At 36.0% G+C, this 19,870-nt stretch overlaps 1 protein-coding gene across 29 annotated transcripts in view; it reads right to left on the bottom strand.

Annotated features, from left to right (window-relative positions):
* TBCK (TBC1 domain containing kinase) overlaps window positions 1–19,870 on the bottom strand; it is a 119,190-nt gene that overhangs the window by 82,527 nt on the left and 16,793 nt on the right. For all 29 annotated transcript variants that reach the window (XR_002438673.1, XR_002438669.1, XR_002438668.1 and 26 more), the window contains exons 4-15: window positions 12,131–12,245; window positions 10,528–10,601; window positions 9,802–9,943; window positions 8,476–8,536; window positions 7,156–7,217; window positions 6,500–6,561; window positions 5,708–5,856; window positions 4,541–4,679; window positions 2,988–3,087; window positions 1,473–1,522; window positions 1,012–1,141; window positions 119–217 (exon numbers count right to left, since the gene is read on the bottom strand). Coding sequence is in view for 1 of the 29 variants with exons in the window: in XM_021396811.1 (XP_021252486.1) it covers window positions 119–217; window positions 1,012–1,141; window positions 1,473–1,522; window positions 2,988–3,087; window positions 4,541–4,679; window positions 5,708–5,856; window positions 6,500–6,561; window positions 7,156–7,217; window positions 8,476–8,536; window positions 9,802–9,943; window positions 10,528–10,601; window positions 12,131–12,245 (1,183 nt within the window). In the remaining 28 variants the exon portion in view is untranslated. The remainder of the gene's footprint in view (window positions 1–118; window positions 218–1,011; window positions 1,142–1,472; window positions 1,523–2,987; window positions 3,088–4,540; window positions 4,680–5,707; window positions 5,857–6,499; window positions 6,562–7,155; window positions 7,218–8,475; window positions 8,537–9,801; window positions 9,944–10,527; window positions 10,602–12,130; window positions 12,246–19,870) is intronic.

Here is a 19,870-nt window from a genome sequence, read left to right as displayed (position 1 = left end):
ACTAATTCTAATACCAAAACTTGAGTTTCTTTCCAGCTTCCCCATCCATTCTCTTCCTACCCAATTCCTTCCTCAGTCAATACTGGGATTTCTGCAAATAGCCTTCAATCACCCTTACCTCAACACCCAACAAAGCAGCCCAGGTTATGCCTCTCAGGAGAGGAGGGATATCAACTCTAGCTTCTTTCCAGATTTGGTTTTTCTTGTATGGGTAGGCCTTCAAAAAGAAGAGATTAATAGCAAAAAGATTACCACGTAATGGAAACAAATATAATCCCAACTTTGGGAAGGTGGTTTCCACAAAGGAAAAATTCTGTCAGATTGACAGTGAATGCAAGTTTTGTATCAAGCAAGGTTCATTCCTAACTATTCCTAACTAAGACCTAGATGGCAGATGACTGTTAGGTATTGAAATATCCACTGCTCACACAAATGCATTAATATGCTTTGGTATATATTCAGTATATAAATGTAGCAATCCAAATCATTAAAACTTGTGTGTTTTTTCTCATTACATATTTCTTATCATAATATATACCCAACTTTGTTTTGACATTTCTAGCTTATGCCTCCCTAAGTACTGCACCTATTAACATATCAGCCCTCTTTCATTCCTAACCAAGAATTAATCTCTGTGCATACATGTAAATTAGGGTTTGGTACTTTTCCCCCCTTAGTATAAAACCCACGTTTACATCATGGCATCGTTACAGTAAATAGTGGTATTGTTTTCAAGCACCTTACTGCTTGGAAATGCAGAAATGATGCTGGTATATTTATACCTATAATAAATCATTTAGAAATAAAGGATACAGAATTAGTTTCTTCAGTAAATAACCGGTATTAGCAGCAGCTCTCATATGTTTACTCTCTTACACTTCTCTAAGTTTTCTCCCCCCTCTCCAATGTGGTTGCTTGCACCTCTGCTTCCTTTTTCAATTATTTTGTCCTTCAAATATCCTCTAATTAGCAGACCAAATCCAATTAACCAGCACCAGAGAGATCTCATACCTTCAACAGCCTGTCAAACAGAACAATTCTGTTTAGCTGATACTCTGTGTCCCTCTCCCGGATGATCAGAGGTAGATTGGCAGCGGCAGACAGCTCACTACTACTATTTGAATGAGGTAAAGTTGACTGGCTGGAAAAAGAATTAGGATAGTAGCAGTAAAGAGCAAAATATACAATTCATTGTGCAAAATAAATATTCAGCAATGCATTTTTGAGTCAGAAGCAAGTATAAATGGATCATTTTAAATATACAGCAGAACCAGCTGATTCCCAGGACAGGAAAAAAGGTTAAAAACTTCAGTTTGGATTCAGGGCCCTAAGTTCACCAGTGCAAAGCACCTATCAGCTCCCACTGAGTTTAAGAGCTAAACAAGGACATGTAAGGTTTGCTGATGGAACACAGCTGTTTAGCTGTGCATTGTGCTACTCAAAACTAACACTACAAATTTACACACACTTACTCGTCTTCAAGTAATGGATAAAATGCTTCCCCACCGACATCTTTCAGTCTCTGAAATGAAGAATAAAGACAATTCATTATCAGAATACTGCTCAGAATTCATGTGAAAATATTTAGTGGAATCTGAAAACAATTCATTCACAATTCACTTCTAAGTTTAATAGTGTGCCCTGACACCTAAGCACTAGCTCAGTTCTCAGTCAAACGTACAACCTTTAATACTGGAAAGTTTTCCTAGTACAGGCTATTTTCTTTTGTTTTCTTAAGACTTTGTGGAATGTCTTCCATCTGAAGAGAACCCTCTTGTCTCATGCACAAAGCCTATTTTCACACACACTAAAAAGCTTCTATGGGCCATGAATTAATTGATCAACAGTATTACCATTTTTTTTTTCTTTCCCTTGTTCTTCTACATGGACTTGCTATCTAAGTAGCTGCAACTACAGAACTTGGTTTTACTTTTTTTAATCAGTTCAAGAATTATGCAAATTTGAGTTCCTTTTAGTATCAGCATTTGAAAGCTGCACAGAATTACAGACGCTCTCTGAAAAGGTGACAGACAAGTGTACCTGGACTCTTGCCTGAAGTTTTCAGATACCTTTGCTGCACCGTGATTAATGTTTAATATTATCCTTCCTGCAGTGCTCTGCTTTGCTGTTCAATTTCTAAATTAAAGGCATACAGCACACAGGCTGCTCCACCTGGGAGTGACAGAACAGTTCACTTTTGGTTCGTTCAGACCTGATCCTCTTTTGATTTCAAGCATCACGCTCTGCTCCATGAAAGCTGTTTGAAGAGTTGCATAAGTTAAAAAACTTATTTCATCTAATATTGTAAGGTTCTCACTTGTATCCTCCCCAAAATAAAAACTCAGCATGCACTTATTTGCTGTTGCATTTATACACATAGGCAGTGGTATCAAAAATTACAGATTAAAAAGTTTAAAATAAAGCTGTAAAAGCTGCCCTTCTATGGGAACAGAAGTAGAAGCTGTGGTGTGTATTACCTTTAAAATAGGTGTTGCGTAATCTAAAACACAAACTAATAGCTATATATTCCAAAGCTTAGCATTAAACTACTGAAAGTTTGGCATTCAGCTCCAAGGATTAAGATCTTAAGAAGCTGCAACTGAATTGAGCCATTCTTTCTTTTGAATACTGTGAGCCACCTACAGGAATAAAAGAATGAAAGAAGACACTCACTGTGCCAAGTAGTTTAGCAATCATGCGGAATATGAGGTACTACCAAAGCACTGTGGTTTCACCAGAAAAAAGAAGGTAGTAAAAATATGGGGATGGAGGGGAGGGGAAGATTAATCAAATTTAGTAAGCTTTTACAGGAAATGCAATTTGATGGCGCAAATCAGAATTGACCTCAAACACCAGGAAGTTTTTTCTGAGAATCAATAACACTGTCCTTTTGTAGGAACAGCAGCAGGAGCTGCTGTTTCATATTCCCTTTAAACAAATGTTTCCACAGCAAGGACATAAGCACCTGTGCACAGAATTTTACTTACATTTCGGAGCTGGCACAGAGACAAAGTCACAGTTGTGTCATCTAGAAGGGAACTTCTATCTCGTCCTTGCCCAAAGCTTTCACCATCTTCTAACACAAAGCTTCAAAACGGAGGAAAAAAATAAAATTCAGGTCATTTTATAACATAAGATTTGAGTTAGGAAAAGAAAAATAAATATCTTACATCAATCAGTTTCTTCTTTAAAACAAAACACTATCTCTTAGAAGTACAATGCATTGATTCTGCAAGGCATGAAACCTGCTATCAAGGGAATGTACAATCATCTTAAATTATTCAAACAGCTTCTGCTTAAAAAGGCACATTTCAGATTTTCCACAACTCTAGTTTGCACACAAAGGAAGACTAATGAGATATGAGATTAATATTCCCTTTTATTTCTCAAGCTGGCACAGACTATGCCACTTAATATGAGAACCAAAAATAAAACAGCACTGTCATTTAAAAGCCGTTTCCCACAAAAAAAAAAAAGTGCAAAAATTCAACCCAGACCTGTTCTGTTTCAATCAAAAGGACTAACAAATGCAGCCAAAAAAAGAGTACATACAAATTGTCTGGTGATATTTTAAAGTAGACAGCAAATTGATTTCTAGAAGTTAAGCTAACATTCTCAGCATGACTTAGAAGACAGAGTAAGACTGCATTTTTTAATGGACACCTCATCTTCTTAATACTTATATAACTAAAACTGTTCTCCCCACAGAATTCAGAAACGCAAGCTTTCACCTAAGTGTACAGAAGCAGGCAGTACCTCAAAATGTCACACTACTTTTGCTATCATGTTACCACTTAAGATCGAGCTCTGACTGTTTTTTCTGCCCCAAGATGCTGCACTCCAGGTGTTTTCATGTGATTTTAAATCCCAGATTCAGCAAACAGATTTATATAAACACATAATTCTGTTTGTTAAAATCAGATTGGAGGATTAAGGCATCATAATATTAAAAATGTTGCATCAAATTGCAACATGTGCAGCAGGAACATAAAAGTAGTAATTACGTAACAGCACTACAATTCTTAAGACTACATATTTAAAAGAAAGGGAAAAAACACACACACAAATATAAATCAGCTGATTGATGAAGAAATGAACCAACCACTCAGCGCTGCTGCTCTGTGAGAGCAGAGTGTGAATTCTCTCCAAGTGTGAGAATTTGCTACAGAATGAATTACTATTAATACATAGTGCTCAAGCCCAGTGAGACTTTTTTTTTTTAAATCAAAACTTAATGATGTTGGAAAGGATGCTAAATTTAGGATCTTCCAGTTCATTCTTTTGCACTTCACCTATTTTTTTTTTTTTTCGAATTTCAGAAAGCAATGTGAAATGCAGGTAAGTAACAAACATGAGGTGTTCAAATAATGCTTAAAATGGTTAAGACGTGATGTGAAATGATTTCCTGCTGTTCAAGAATGCTGTTTTAAGTGTTTTTAAAATATACACAGGTGTTGAAACCAAAAACCAAGTCAAAACATTATCTCAGAATCAATTCTCCATACATCCTCCTTCCCTTAAAGTGCTTCTTTTTTCTTACTTGGGAAGTGTGCAGACAGGTGGTTTTGATCGAATTATTTCCTTGTTGACAAGTTCTTTCTCTAAGTCTCCTCCAGCCAGACACCAGAGATAATAAACCTCTTCAATTGATCTTTCTGCTAGGTAATCATTATCTTCATCTACCAGGAAAAAAAAAAACACAAAAAAAATTAGTTACAGCTTTTTAGGCATCTTGTATTTCTTCTTCTCACTCTAAACAGAAGATTCTTCTTATCACTCCAAACTTCTTCTGCTGAAGAAAAGTTACTACTCTTGAGAGGTCCTAGACCATAACGTGAAGTTAGAGGCAAATGTGATCTTCTCTTTGCAGGAAGGTTTACAGAGAGCGTCAGAAAGAAAGAAAAAAAAAAGTACTTCTGCAGTTTGCCTTGATGCCAGAAAATAGAACTAATCAGATAAATAAGTTGAAGGATGGCCTTCTGCTTTCTGTATATCTTTTTTCAAACAAACAAAAAGCCCACGCTATTTTGTTCACAACAGTGCTAAGAGCACAATCAAGAAACTAATGACTCATACTAAGTAGTTACAATGTCTTTCCTTCATGCATCATATACATTCTAAGATGATATAAAATCTCAGACCCAGAAATTGTATAATGAGATTTTCTAAGTACGTAGGTATCTGAGAGTTCATACAAAAAAGTTGATGAGGAATTAAAAAACTTTGAGCATACTGTAGTTTTAAACTCAAAACAATGTAACAATCTTTTATTCAATAATATGACCTCTTTCATAAGGATTTAGTTTGCCTATACTTCCAAAAATAATCTCATGCTATCACTCAACAGAATTCAGCTTTCAATTGACAATGCAGTATATTGAGGAAGGAAAAAAAAAACAACAAAAAAAACCAGTATCTTTTACACATCCAAATTACAAAGGCAGGTGATGATACTGGTATCTCAAGGTAAACTCAAATACTAACAGTAACTGTTTATTTCTTGAGGTCAAAGCACAAAAATCAAGATACCATCCTCTGACTTGAACACAATCTCTAAATGTTTGGTTCTACCTTTGCCCATTAAACAACCTACTATGAGAATGGAGTATTATACCATGCAGTAGTTTACAACACATTCAAAGAAAATGCAAAAATATTTTATTTTCCTTCCCCAACTAACGACATTCCTCCCACTATCTGCTTTTACCTTTGCATAACTGACTTATGTCTTCAGGTAGCGTTAAGTTAGCACACCTTGGAGAGGATGAGAACAGTCCAGCAGGTTTGTGAAAGGGAGGGTATGCCAAAGACACTTCACTGAACAAACTGTCATGCATCAGTTCCTCTGGAGTTGGCCTTAAATAAAGACAATACAACATTAAGAGTAAAGTACTTCCAAGAAGTGCTTGCTTTCAGTAAGAAACAGTCCCAGTAACAAATGCTAGTAAGTTATGTCAAACTTCAGATTTTTTTTTTGCAAAAAAACCTAGTAATTTTGTTCAATTCATAACTTGTAAAACACTGCAGTCTGTTTACACCCCAACTTGATATCTCATGTGAAACTAAGAGAAAATAATTGCTTTGTATATAAGGAAATACAGAAAAAAAAATGCAAAGCCCCAGTTGAAGAACAGAAGCCTACTACAGCTTTCAGAAGAAAACTGTGGTTGACTGCTGTAATGAAAAAGTACTTTGAAAGAATAGATTTGAAGGAAATCCTAACTCTCACAATCATCCAGAAACAGAACCACTAAAGCTGGGAAATCTTAAACTGAACATGACTGAAGAGCTTTCCCACAAAAGTATTCTGCATCAATCTCAAAGATTTGTACATTAGATCCTTTTTTTCCAAAACCATTTCTTTCAAATACTGCAAAGTAATAAAACCAAATAGCTATCTATTATAGATAGCAGAAGCCATTGGTATTCCAAAATAATGTTTAGCAACTGGTCTTCTTATCCTAATAGAGTTTATTAAGCATTTGGATTGAATACTTACCTCTTAGAAGGTTGGAATGTAAGGCATTTTTTCAGCAGCGTCATGATATTTTCAGAAAGATCCTGGAATATAAGAAAAATATGGAGAAGGTCTGCTCATTACCGCCCTAATTCAGCACGTCACTTAACTCAGCTTTTAATATACAAGCTTGCCTTTGAAAGCAATGAACTGAACAATCCAGTAAGTATTAAAACTTCAACTGACAGTAACATTAGGAGAGAATGAGCATTACTGGCACTGGCTACTTGAAAGGATCTTATATATGCAGTTGCAATGTACTGCAATACATTCAAGTGATTAAACAAGTTTGGTTTCATAAAATACGTGTATGTGTATATAATTACAATATTGCAATTGTTTTTACTTATTTATACTTTACTATTCTTACTAATTATAATATTAATATATTCATATAAATCACTATGAAAACAGATTATCTATTTCATAGTTGAAATAAAAGTTTATTTACATAGGAACAAGAGTAAACAAAGATATTTCTCATATATTAATATATATATTGCATATATGAAATAAATATAATAGATATATATCTCGATATTATATATTTCCTACGTACGTATGAAATCCTATGCAACACAACAATAATAATGAGTTTTGGATAAGATAACATGGAAGAGTAAACTAGTTTCACAAACCTTAATAATATCAAGGCAACCGTGTTCTTCAGCTAATACAGTTACAATATCATCTACGCAGCCTTTGAAAAAACAAACAGCAGTAAAAAAGTTAAGGAACATGAAAAAAAGTGATACCATTTGAGCAGGACATCAGATGAAACCCCACCTTAAAACGGAACATTTTGTTGTTTGCTTGTTTTTTTAACTGACATTGCCATATCAACTGAAGGTGAACTCTCAAAACTAGAAATGAAAATCATATTATCCCCTATGCAGAAATAAAACTGAAGTCCAGGAAAGTTAAGTAGTGAATCTGACTTTACAGCGAAAGTCTTTTTGGCAGGCTTAGTAATTCTGAGTGCCAAATAAGTTCAGTCTTTTACTTACTAAAAAATAAATAATTAAAAATACCTGCATATAGAAGCTCAAAGCACTTATATTTATTTGCTACTTGCATATTGTACTGGCAGTACTTCACAACTTATTTTCAACACATTATTGAGAAATAATTCTCAAGTCAGTATATGAACATTTTTCAGTGGATGAAGGTTAATAATGACTTGCACTCAACTTGAAGAAGATTCAAACCCTTCAGAAAGCTTTGCTAATAAACTGCACAGCAAAACAGTGAAAATTTCAGCACCAAGTACTCACTGCTCAGTGAAAAAGATACTTGTACTGACGGTAACTAACTTTAGAAGTATCGCTCTTTCTTCTGGATAAACTCAATAACTTACGCATAAAGCTTCAAATTCTGAACTTTCCTCCCTCGTGGCTTATCCGTAACATCCATATCAAATCAAATTTTAAATGCCACAAAATAGTCCCAATTCCAGACTCAGTTACATTACTTCAGACTTCAAATTTTGCCTTAATGCTTTTCCAGTTTGTAGATGAAGCCAAAAACAAAAGTCTAGATCCTAGAATTATGCTTCTCAGTTCTTTTTTTATTTTCTGTTTTCCTGCCTGACTCCTGATTTTCTCTGCTTGGGATCACAATCACTGCTACTGCAGGGACAGTTTTCTCTAGCGTTACACAATTCCTAACTCATTTCAAAGATGCCTGGAACATAGAACAGCAAGTAACTGACAAAATTACCTGAGCATGCTTTTCCATATCTTGTCCATACTCAAACACTCTTCTGGCTCTTCTGGCACCCATCTCTGCCCCCTCCCTAGGCAAGCAACTGTTTTTCAAATGTATTTTGAATTCCAGAGATGAAAGCAGACAAAAGGTAAAGTGCCTTAGGTCTGAGCACCACAAGCTGACTAGTTTGCATAGCTCTAGTTATAGCACTGCCCAGAAACTAAAAAATAAATTGGTTTTGCGTTACTTACCTAATGTAATTACAAATTTTAATATTTCTGCTATCTTCAAAGTCTGGAACAATTTTCTCCCCTAAATGAATAATATGATCAAATGAAATAAATAAAAAAAATCAATACTACTACATCAAAATATTTAGATAGCATACACATCCACCTATACACACTGACAGTGAAATAACCTTCTAAAATGAATTTTGGAAGACTTCAAGAAACTATATTAGAACATAAAACATTATTTACATAAAATATACCAGATACAGTTTCATGCTATCGTAAAGAAAAAAGTATAATTTATAGTATCTCTTACCTGGAACAAATGCAAACCAAACAAGAAATGGGCATGACTAAGCCCCAAGTTCCCTTAGCAAACCTACAAGTGTATTCTGCAACAGGCTTTCAAAAACTATTTTTTCCAACATGATAATGAACAAAGGTGATGTTTATGCTCATTACGTAGTAATAGTCACAGCTTGTATGGCACAGTACATACAAAAAATAATCTATGCATTGTTTCTAAAATGTTCCAAAAAATGTCATTAGTGGATTTTAAGAAAATGTACTTTTTCAAGGAGTAATAACAAGTGATCTACGAACACTGTGAGAGTTTACAAAAGCACAGAATATTCAAAAGACCATTTCCAGCATCCTGATGCATTCAGTACATAAAACATGCTCTCGATCATGTAATAGTCAGATGATTTAATTATATAATGAGACTATATATTAGTACTAAGGTATTTGCCAGATCTTGTTTCTGTCTAGAATGATGTAATTGAATGAAAAAGTGCAATTAAACATGCAGAAGTAGTGAAGATGGCTTAATTTTTTCCAACTTAATTGGAATTTAATGGCTTAATTTATTCCAACTTCGAAAGCCAAATCACCATTTTCCAAATATGCCTTTAATTCCCTTCCGAAGATCTTTAGGCTCTGGTAATAAGATAGAAGTACTGCTCTCACAGTAAAGGAACTTTATTAATTTCTCATTCTTTTCAAAGAGAATGAGGGCTTGAAACCAATGGTTACTTTATGCTTGCAATATAATTAAAACAACTAAAAATACATATCTAGAGAGACTTCTTGGTTTGGAAGCTACTACTCACTAAAAATTAGACCTTGCAATTGCATCATTGTGGCTTAACAGGCAGATGCCCTGCATGGTAACGCCTTTACTCATACCAAGACGACATGCATGCAGTAACTTGAACCACCACCACCAGTACTGGTCCGTTAGGAATGCTAACGTAGCCTGATATTTGGAGTCAAGTGACAGGCGAAATGTTAACGTAACTATTCCCGAAGAGTCACAATCAAGAAAATCATCCTCTTACATACCACACAAAGTTCAAATAGTATTATGCCAAGAGACCAGAGATCTGATTTAGGGCCAGAAGGCAGAGGCTTCTCACACTGAGTATGATCACTTGGTTTGACTATTCCCTGTGCAATTACTTCAGGTGCCAGATAAGATGGGTACCTAGAAAGATGCAGTAACATTAAGTAATAATCTGTCTAAAACCCTACCATTCAGATACAGTAATCAAAATTATTTTGCGTTCTGAGAAACTAGAAATCATACCAAAATGCAAATTGTTCTGTTTAGACAAAACATGAACACTGAAGCACTTTCACTCCCAACTGCATGAGTGTCTAGCACACAAAAGGTCAAATTTTAATTACTAGGTCTTTTATAAGAGGAAGTATCAACAATTTTCAAAGTAGTATATCTGTGTATCTCAGAGTAAATGTATACTGAATTTCATCACTAGTACATTTAATAAATGTATCCTAGATCCATTGTTCTCCTCCATTATCATCATTGCCATCAAATAATTTTTGAATTAGCAAAAAAAACCAAAACCAAACTAAAAGCGTTACAAATTCTACCTGCTGCTAAATCATTCTAAAATATCATTTATTTCTTCAACCACTCATGATGATACTTTTAAAAATAAAAAATAAAATCTGAAAGCAAGATTTGAAGGAAAACATCACTACTACATTTGTGCATCCAAACAAATACATCCCTAGTATGTTTATACTATGCAGCTGCATTCTTACCCGACAGGAAAATCAACATCAACACCCTGAGCAGTCATATGGTAGAGTCCAAATTTGGCCAACTTGACGTGTCCCTGAAAAAGAGAATAATAATTAAAAACAAACAAAAAAAATCTAAAAAAAAAAAAATCAAGAGCAACAGTATCTGAGATAACAGGAACCTGTACTTAAGCCTTTTAGAAGAATCACTTTCATGCAAACTGCATTAGCTGTAGAGACAGACACTCATAAAAAGTCAGCCTTTTACGTTTTTGTTTTATATTTTAAGCAGAACTCCACTGCAAGTTAGTAAGGTGCTTATTTCTAATGCTTTTAGTTTCCATGTGCATTAAGTAATCACTCTGGAGCACATAAGCAAGTCAGAACTTTGAAAGATACAATATATTCCCAGTAAATTTAAAAAGCTTAAATATTCTATAGAATATTGTTCCTGTTTGAAATCTTCTTGCAATCTTGTTTGAATCTGTGAATTCATTAAGCAGCCCTGCTATTCTCTCACTTCTTCCATTTAGCCAGCCTGGCTCCTCCACCAGTCTGTACCGTCAACTCATTATTATCTTGCTCTCCTTAACTGTATCCACACATATTTCAACCAAACACATTTTGCAGGTGTTCAATTTTATTCTGTGAAGGCAGAAGAGTAACACCAAAACCAAAATATTAAAAATGGCACAGAGTTTAAACTGATGTTTCTGCTGTATTTTGAACTCTGTTCAGCCAGCCTGCAGATGGTGCAACAGTAAAGGCTATGTGAGCAAGCAATTCGGCAGGGAAAAAACTCGGAATTTTATGGCTTCACGACCCCTTTCATTCTTTTACTGATTTTAGGACTATCTTAAAATCATTAGTACTTTTGCTTGTTAGCACATTATTATGATTTTCATTTCTTTACAAGTAATTTATACAAGACCATATTAATAAGCGTTCCTCACTTCCTTTCTCTTCTTTTCTTTCTGCTTTCCAAGGGGAAGATCTAGCTATTCTATTTAAAGCAAGTAAGATGGGGAAGGAGAGAGGGGCTTTTCACATAGGCTAAGCTCTTTAGCTGTCAGTTCAGATACAGTGATGACCCTGACTGAAACAGCAGCTATTACTTTTCTCATCTTTTATGAGGGGAACCTTTATTCCACCCTGCCAACCCAGCAGTCTGTGACAGAATTGACAGACTGCCATTTTAATAATTTAACACGGCCAAAGAAATACGTTGATATTTGAAAGTGACGTTTCAGATCACCATGAAACACCGGGAACTAACAGGGAACAGCAAACTAGCTTGTAAAAAAATATATACCTATTAAAAAATTAGGAAGACCTTGTAACTATAATGCTGACAATCAAGGAGACTTCGATCTCTGCTTTAAGAAGGATGAAAAGCATGGTTTGTGATAGAAAAAACTGGGAACAGAGACAAATCTGAAATACACTTGAAATGTAGGAAAAAGGGGAAAACTAGTAAAAACCCCTACGCTTTTCCCATATATAGAGTTGCCTCACTCACCCTCATCAGAAGGGCTGCCACAGTTGTGTCTCCAAATATGACACAGCATGCTACTTCTTGTCAGTAAGAGGGAAAAACAAAATAAGTTCATTCATGTAGCTGTACCTTTCGATCCAAAAGAATATTGCGAGGGGAGAGTGCTCGGTGGACCATTCCATGTTTGTTCATATATTGCAAACCTTGCAAAACCTCATATGCAATGCATAAAATTCTTGAGGAACTGAAAACAAAAGAGAAGAATATAAAAAATGTGCACAACAGCAAAATGAAGAGGTGCATTACAGAGTGGAGGGAGCGGGAAGCTAACTTAGTTTACCTGAGACCAAAGTCAATTTGTATTTCATAATCAGCTATTCACTACTGTCCGAAAGCCAAAATTTTATCATTAGAGCAAATAGCTGTATTTTGACAAAAGCCTCAAGTTCAAGAAACACTCACAGGCTACTGCAACACAAAAATGCTGAGAAGCTCTATGTTAAAAATAGGCTATTAAGATCCTGCAGCCAGCTTGCATGGAGTTGTTCTCTGGTCTTTACCCCTTTCCTAGAAGAAAAACTCTGTAGTACTTCTCACTAGCTGTGAACACATACTTTTCAGTTAAATTTTAAGCACAAGAGAAATCTATCCTAACATATATCCACACTACTGTTACTTGGTTCATAGCATTTGGAAGTGATTCTCAAGGTCTTCACAATTCAACGAAAACCACATTGCTAATGATCACGAAAACAAAACAAAACCCCACAACCACCTCACACCTTCCTTGCTGGCACTTTTTTCCCCCCTCCCTCTTACCCTCAATTTACACAATACATCACAACACTAGAAGCTGTTAGCTATGAAGTGTTTCCCACAGTCAGAACAACGACATAGACAAAGACATAACCATGGTAAAAATCTACACTGCAGGCTTTCAGTTTTTCTGTCATTTTGTTTGCACCACATATATTACCAATAACAGTTGCAAATCAAATCCTCTTTCTTACTTTTGTGCAACTTTGCAAAACTGTTACTGCAAAAAGTAATGGATGAACAACTCAAATTTTCAGTAAGGAGCCACTTCATATGAACAATTAGCACTTGATGGGATATGTCAGCCTAAATGGAGTTTCTTTGCAGATACATTAAGAAAAAAAAAAAGTGCAGCTCTGCACCTGAGAAGTGCAGTATCTGCTGTTGGCACTAGGAGGCCTCAGCTACCTATTTATTCTCCCCGTTCTTTTACAATTCTTAAAAATAGGAACTAGGCAAAGCCATGAAAATACTGGTTTTGGATTCTTTGTTATTTGCCATAAATCCTCTATGGCACTGCACTGATAATCAACACATGAATGATGAGTATTTTGCCTTATATAGGTTTCTCAGTCTTACATTCTCAACGCTATCCTCCTAGGGACAAGTGTTCAGTCAAGTACATCATGTCAAGCTGAAGCAAGTACACTTCCCCAGAAGAAAAAGAATTCTGTATAACAAGCTTTTCATAGTGCTGTTTCCTATTAACTAGTTCTAGTTTCATTAATTAAGTAGAACACATTGTTTGTGCCTTTTACCCAGGAGATTTGCATTTAATTGCAAAGGGCTTGACAACTAAAAACCCGAATTGCTATTGCTGAGCACAAGAGATCCATCTCCCTGCTGCAAACTCTCCTCCCAAGAACAACCAAGCTCCAGTGAGGTTCCCTGCCTCACAGGAGGCTAGGCTATCCTCTAGTTTCACAGTTTCTATGGCCAATGTGAGCACTGAAGCAAGTTTCTAGAAGTGCAGAAGGTGCAGTCTTGAAGTTGCCTCCAGGCATCAGGTATGTCGATCCTTCAAGGAAAAAAAAAGCACCAAAAACACAACAATAAAAAGAAAAAAAAAAATCAAAAACATAATCCTAAACAAGAAGGACATTTAGGTCATCAAACATAGGGAGCAAAGTCTGTACTGATTCCGAAAGTTTTTACTCATTACCTGGAAGCTTGTTTTTCAACAGACTAACCAGTGTCTTAATTACAGTATGAGCTCTTAAAGTGGAGGGGCTTCAGCATTCTTTAACAGGAGGCGGGAAGAAAGAAGACAATAATATGATTTTAAAAAATAGCAAAAACCAACCAACAAAGGACAAAAAAAAAAAGAGGAAAACAGAGGCATAGTAGGTTTGATACCAACAGCTGCTATACCACTGACCTAAAGGTCTTACATCCAAGTTGTGCGGTATGAAACACCTTGTTCATCACAGCATGGTCATGATGGCAACTTTAAACTGTGGTGAAGCAAATTATTCCTTTGCCCAAGGCAGATATGGTAGGAGGCATTCAGTAAAAGCACAAAGTCTGACATCCACTTCAAAAAGCGACCTGAAGATCTGAAGGGATATCAATCATCTTCAGCTTCTACTTTTCCTAAAAATAGTTTTAAGCTTCTTCTCTCCGCTAACAGGAAAAACAGAGAGAAGCAGCAGGAATTTACCTGCAAAAGAAACACTTCACAGGCAAGAGAAAAAAGAAAGATATGATATCTTTACACCTAACAGTACTTTTTCAAGAAATAGGCTTCATTTTTAATTCTCCTTCTTTATTAGCTTCCATACCAGCAAAGCTACTCAGTTATAATCTACTCAATCAAACTTTTAAGAAAGGATTATGTTCAAGTGAGAGGACTGCACACTAATATAAAATCAAACTTGTTGATTTAATCACTGCCTCTTTATTCCTGGTTCAAAGAAAATAAGTAGTCACGAAAGGGGGTAACCTGTATTCCTCCACTCTAGAAATGAAGAACTGAAAGAATATAAGGATTAATCCAATACTGGGTTTAGATTTGGAACTTGAAGGTACAGAAGCGTAGGAAAGGAAGAAAAAAGGATAACTCAATTCCTCCCTCAGAAATTCCTTTGGTAAATAGGAAAAAAATATCTCTAGAAGTCGATACAAGCAAATTCAGCCAACAGTACAAAACCAGAATGGTTAAGAGAGGCATGTGCATGGCATTTGTGGGGGAAGACAGAAGAGAAGACTTAAAAACCCACAAAAATGAGGATTGTTTTATTACCTCCAGGAATTTGTCAGACCAAAAGCTATACCAGACAAATGACTAATTTCCACACACTAATAGTACACAGGTGGCTGTACTGTGCCTTTACAAAAAAATAAACTTTTCCATTTAACAGGCAGCCTGATCTCCAGTCTGCTGAATTCTTACTGCTAAGGAGGTGTAGCTGTTTTCTCAAAGTTTGCTTCAATCAACCGCATCTGTCACAGGAAACAGATGTTCTAGCAAAGTTTCAAATTCTTGTGGTGCTGCAAACTCACTGATGTGATTAGCTGATTTCTTAGGACACTTTTGTCACTTTTTGGATTCAGACAGAGGAAAAAGGAAAAAAAGATTCTTCTTGCAAACGCTCTTGCATCCACTGCAATATTCCTTACAGCTGAGAAAAGCACCTGGGCCAGGATGACTGGGAAAATGTGTACTGGTAGAAAGTGGCATATTGACTCCCTTGTCTTTCTTCAAAGGATCAGTTTTTAACAATCAGAGTGAAGGGGAGAGATTTATTGGTGACTAAATAAAGACAATACATTCCTAAAATAATTGAGAGCTGAGTGAGTGTACTCATTCAGCAGTGACAGAGTCATATCCATGAACAAACATACATGGAGAGTTGCCCAAGCCATAAGACAACAGCATGAGTACAGGAGTAAACTGAAAAGGTTGGAAACTTTATGTCAGAAGAGCAGGATTCTCAATTCTTGAAAAAACAAACAAACAAAAACCCACCAACCTACAATAACCACGTAAGAAGCTGGATCAGAATCTCCAAGATACGATGCTCCGGTAACAACTTATGGCAATAGATTATTACCAAAAAAATCAATGGCCTTTCAAACCATAAACTTTGGCACACTAGGTCAGACCCCAAACTACTATATTTGCGTCCAGTGCTCTTTTTCCTAAAAAGATGATAGGCAGATACCTAGGAAAGGATTGGAGGGAGGGTACAGAACAAGTGTAAATGAGATGTTCCCTGATATTTCCTGGCTTCCAAACAGAACACAAAAAGCAAACACAGAACACAAAAAAACCCTGAAGAAAACACACACGGAGAAAAAAAACACCGAAACACCAACAAATAAGTTTCCCTGAGTATCATATCTGATAATGTCTCAACATAAAGCAACCTCTGCAAGCCCCAGCAGATTTTGTAACAGGGTACACAATATTCCAAGTCTTTCATCCACATTCACAGGAAAGGACGTGTCAGTTACTGTGAAAATTCACAGCCACCAAGTATTCTGTAAGAATTCATTGCTATGTTATCATGGGGCTCTTTTCATGGTGTTCTGTTGCTCTAAATTCCAGATGAATAATTTGAAATTTCAGCTTGAAGAAAAGAAAATGATTGCCAAACTGCAGAGTAGGAAAGGAGGTTTTGGAAAAATGCATTTGACAGCCAGCAGCAGTAGTCCCTGTGCATACCGCAGATTGCTGCGGGGAAAATAAAAACTACTTTACTATCTTGAATACTTTTAAAAAAAAAAAAAAGACTGTAGATCATACAGTTGGAAATCAGCGGTGGGTGGAGTTGAGAGACTTGACCTATTAAACTGTTGGAATAAGAGAATTCCAAAGAGTAAAGGAAGAATGAAAAAAGGAGGTAAAAGGTCAGCATTTGTTTCAATATCACAGAAGTTAGATTCACTCAGCTTCCTTTCCTTCAGTTGAATGGGAAATTAATGCCCATCCACACATTAATTCACCGTATTCATCTTTAGCAGAAGCGCATTCATAACATTAATTGGAAAGATGTCTTCTCCGTACTTTTTTACTGCTACAAGAAAACAGTTCAACATGAAAGAGCAACCAAGTGTTCACATTTCACACAGTGAAATGAACAGAGGTCCAGATAGAATTTGACAAAGGACTGGCACCACAAACAAGCCTTATTATCTGGATAACCGTAGAGACCCTGTAAGTTTTGTACCTACTGGAGATACATGTGTCAATTAGCATTAAAAGCCATGCTTCTTCACTGCAGTGGCAACTCAAGGCAAGAGGAAATTTATAACAACTGGAACTAGAACTATTTTGACTGCCTTCAGGAAGGCACAACTAGACCAAGAGGAGTAAAGTTAGGATGATTACACCATGTTCAAACGTTTCTGTTTCCTCTGACTTCAAACACATGGGCATATACATAGAAATGTACATTTAAGAAGCCCTTTATCCAATCTGTGTGTCTTGCTCTAACACTAAATTATTGCTGAAAAAGTAAAAACTGGACGAAGAACATCTCAGCAACCAGGAGCCTTAAGAGGCTTATGACACTGGTATACAGGAGCAGAAAGACAGATTTCTCTTCCAAACAGGAAGGTCAGACAGGGTCTGCCCTGAGGAAATACACCAGAGTGACACAAACCAGCAAAGTCATTAATCACTACCCCCAGACCTTGTGAGACAAACAAGTACTTGGAATTCAGGAAGGAGGCTCATCCCAACAAACTGTCTGTTCAAAGTGGAACAGAACCAGGTTGTGAACAGATGTAATGTTTCCAAACTCATAAAAATTACAATATTTTAGTACAACCAAAACTACAAACCTAAGAAAATAACATTTGGAGTTAGTTGTATTGCAGTGAAAGATGCAGATACACTGGTTAGGAGCGGTGGAGCCAAGTGGTTACAGCAAAGAATGAAGTTTGGGTATAATCCCAGCTGAGACAACCACTACACTGACCTCAAGAAAGCCATCTGACCTCCTTATGCCTCAAACGGCCAGCTGGAAAACTGGATAAAAAACAGGACTGGTTGAAAAACAGATGTGCAGATGAATTGGGTCTTCCTGGGTAAATAAATTACAAAATACCTTACACAGAACATAAAGAGTTTGATGCAGGTGGGAATGGTTTACTTAGCACTTTATTACATGTTTGATTAAAAAATGGCACTAGGGATTGAGATTGTAAACACTGCCAATTTACTTGGAAATGCATTCACATTATCAGAATGAAATGAACTGGAAGGGAATGCAACAAGCTGAGAGTACAAGACAGAAAAAATTCATTTTATAGACAAAGTCCTCAGGAAGTCTCTAACTCATGCACAGAGGTATTTCACACAGGATATCTTAAACAAGTTTGCTCATCTGAGGAAATTCAAAAAGCCCTTTCATTCCTCTTTTAAAGTTTTAACCTGGAAGCATGACTTTAAAAGCAACACAAATGATGTTACATTTTTATGAAGGTCTCAACTTGTAATGTCCAATAAAAAAATCCATAAAACAGTGGATGAAAGCATAGATAAAAAAGGAAGAACTTCATATATACAGCATATTGCACACAAAAACGTTTAGACAATTTTTCAGATTTTTATCACTTTGAACGATTCCAATGCATCTCCTCATCATAAAGCAAAAATGTTAAGACACAGCACTTTGAATTCCTTTAAGATATCCAGTGCTCATCCTATATGCGGGGGGGAGCACATGTACAAAAGACCTTTTGAAAACAATAAGCACACCTCATAAAGCACACTCTTAATGAAACCTGTAGCACCATCTGCTTTAATGTACAGAAAAAGAAAGATGTATTCAAATTCCCAGATTTTGATCTTGCCACTGATTAACTTGTGAGAAATATTTTTATTTATTTTTTACCACAGGCCTCAAATTGGCTCAGGCTTAAAAGACAGAATAATGACACTTCTAATTTGACCAAAAGCACAATGAGAAAGTTTCAGTCACCACATGGGAAGATAAAGTAAAACAGTCCTCATTTGAAACCTGATCATAGACTACACATTCTTAGGTACATAGCAGAGTAGACCTAGATGCACAGATGACAATAAAAAAGCCACAAGAGCAAGTGGAATGAGCTTACTTTCCTATTTTGCACAAAAACCAAACAAAACAACAACAAAGAAAGCTAACAGAACATAACAACAACAACAAAATCAACGTAACAACAACGTCTAACTATATAATTAAGAACTTAACTAAGATTATACACATCGTATTGCCAACATTTCATTCAAGGTAATGACATGCCTCATGCTTTCCTCTCCTCCAAAAAGCTGACAAATGGTAGGAGTAGAATTAAGATCAACTTAAGACAGATCATAAAAAAAATCTTTTTGCCATCCTCCAAACAAATACACACTCCTCTGAAAGGTCACGTTTTGTGATCAATAATCCTGGCAAGGTCTATCACAATCTGACAGGTGTAGAAAGCCAATCTGACCACATATAAAAAGGTAATAAAATAATTCACTGCATTCAGGATAATTTCCTTTAATAAATTAGAAGACAATTAAACCTTCAGCTGCTCAGAAATATCTTTCCATGACAGTTTCAAATTTGAAATTAAACTCATGTTCTAGGCAAGAACAATCACTCATTTGTACCTGAAAGCACCAGTATCTAAACTTTTAGACACAGAGTATGTTCAATTTCAACTTTCCAAAGTATAGAGAACTTGACATTTGTCTATAAAACATCTACTCTACACTAAAAGGTACAATTAGCAGCACTACCAGAGCCTTAAAGCATACAATCACTGAAGGAAAAATGACTTCCAAAGATGCAGGATGAATGGTCACACTGCTGGCACCTGTTATTTGCCTACCTTTCTCCATGCTGAAGTGAAGGATGTATCTGAAAACTAATTGCTAATTGCATCCTGAAATCTCAAATGTTCGCAGATCAGTGTTTGGTTCAAACCTTTACACTGTTAAAGACATCTAAGTTCAGAAGTAGTCAGAAAGTAACAGCTGTAGATCAAAGTTCACCTGATTCACAAATCTGTCATCACCGTGTGACATTAGTCATTAGTTCAGTCAGATGACTGAAAATGTAAAAGAGTTAGCAA

The sequence above is a fragment of the Numida meleagris genome, chromosome 4, assembly GCF_002078875.1.
Source record: "Numida meleagris isolate 19003 breed g44 Domestic line chromosome 4, NumMel1.0, whole genome shotgun sequence".
NCBI lineage: Eukaryota > Metazoa > Chordata > Aves > Galliformes > Numididae > Numida > Numida meleagris.
The sequence above is the reverse complement of the archived record's forward strand: the minus strand, read 5'-3'. Positions and strand labels throughout refer to the sequence as shown.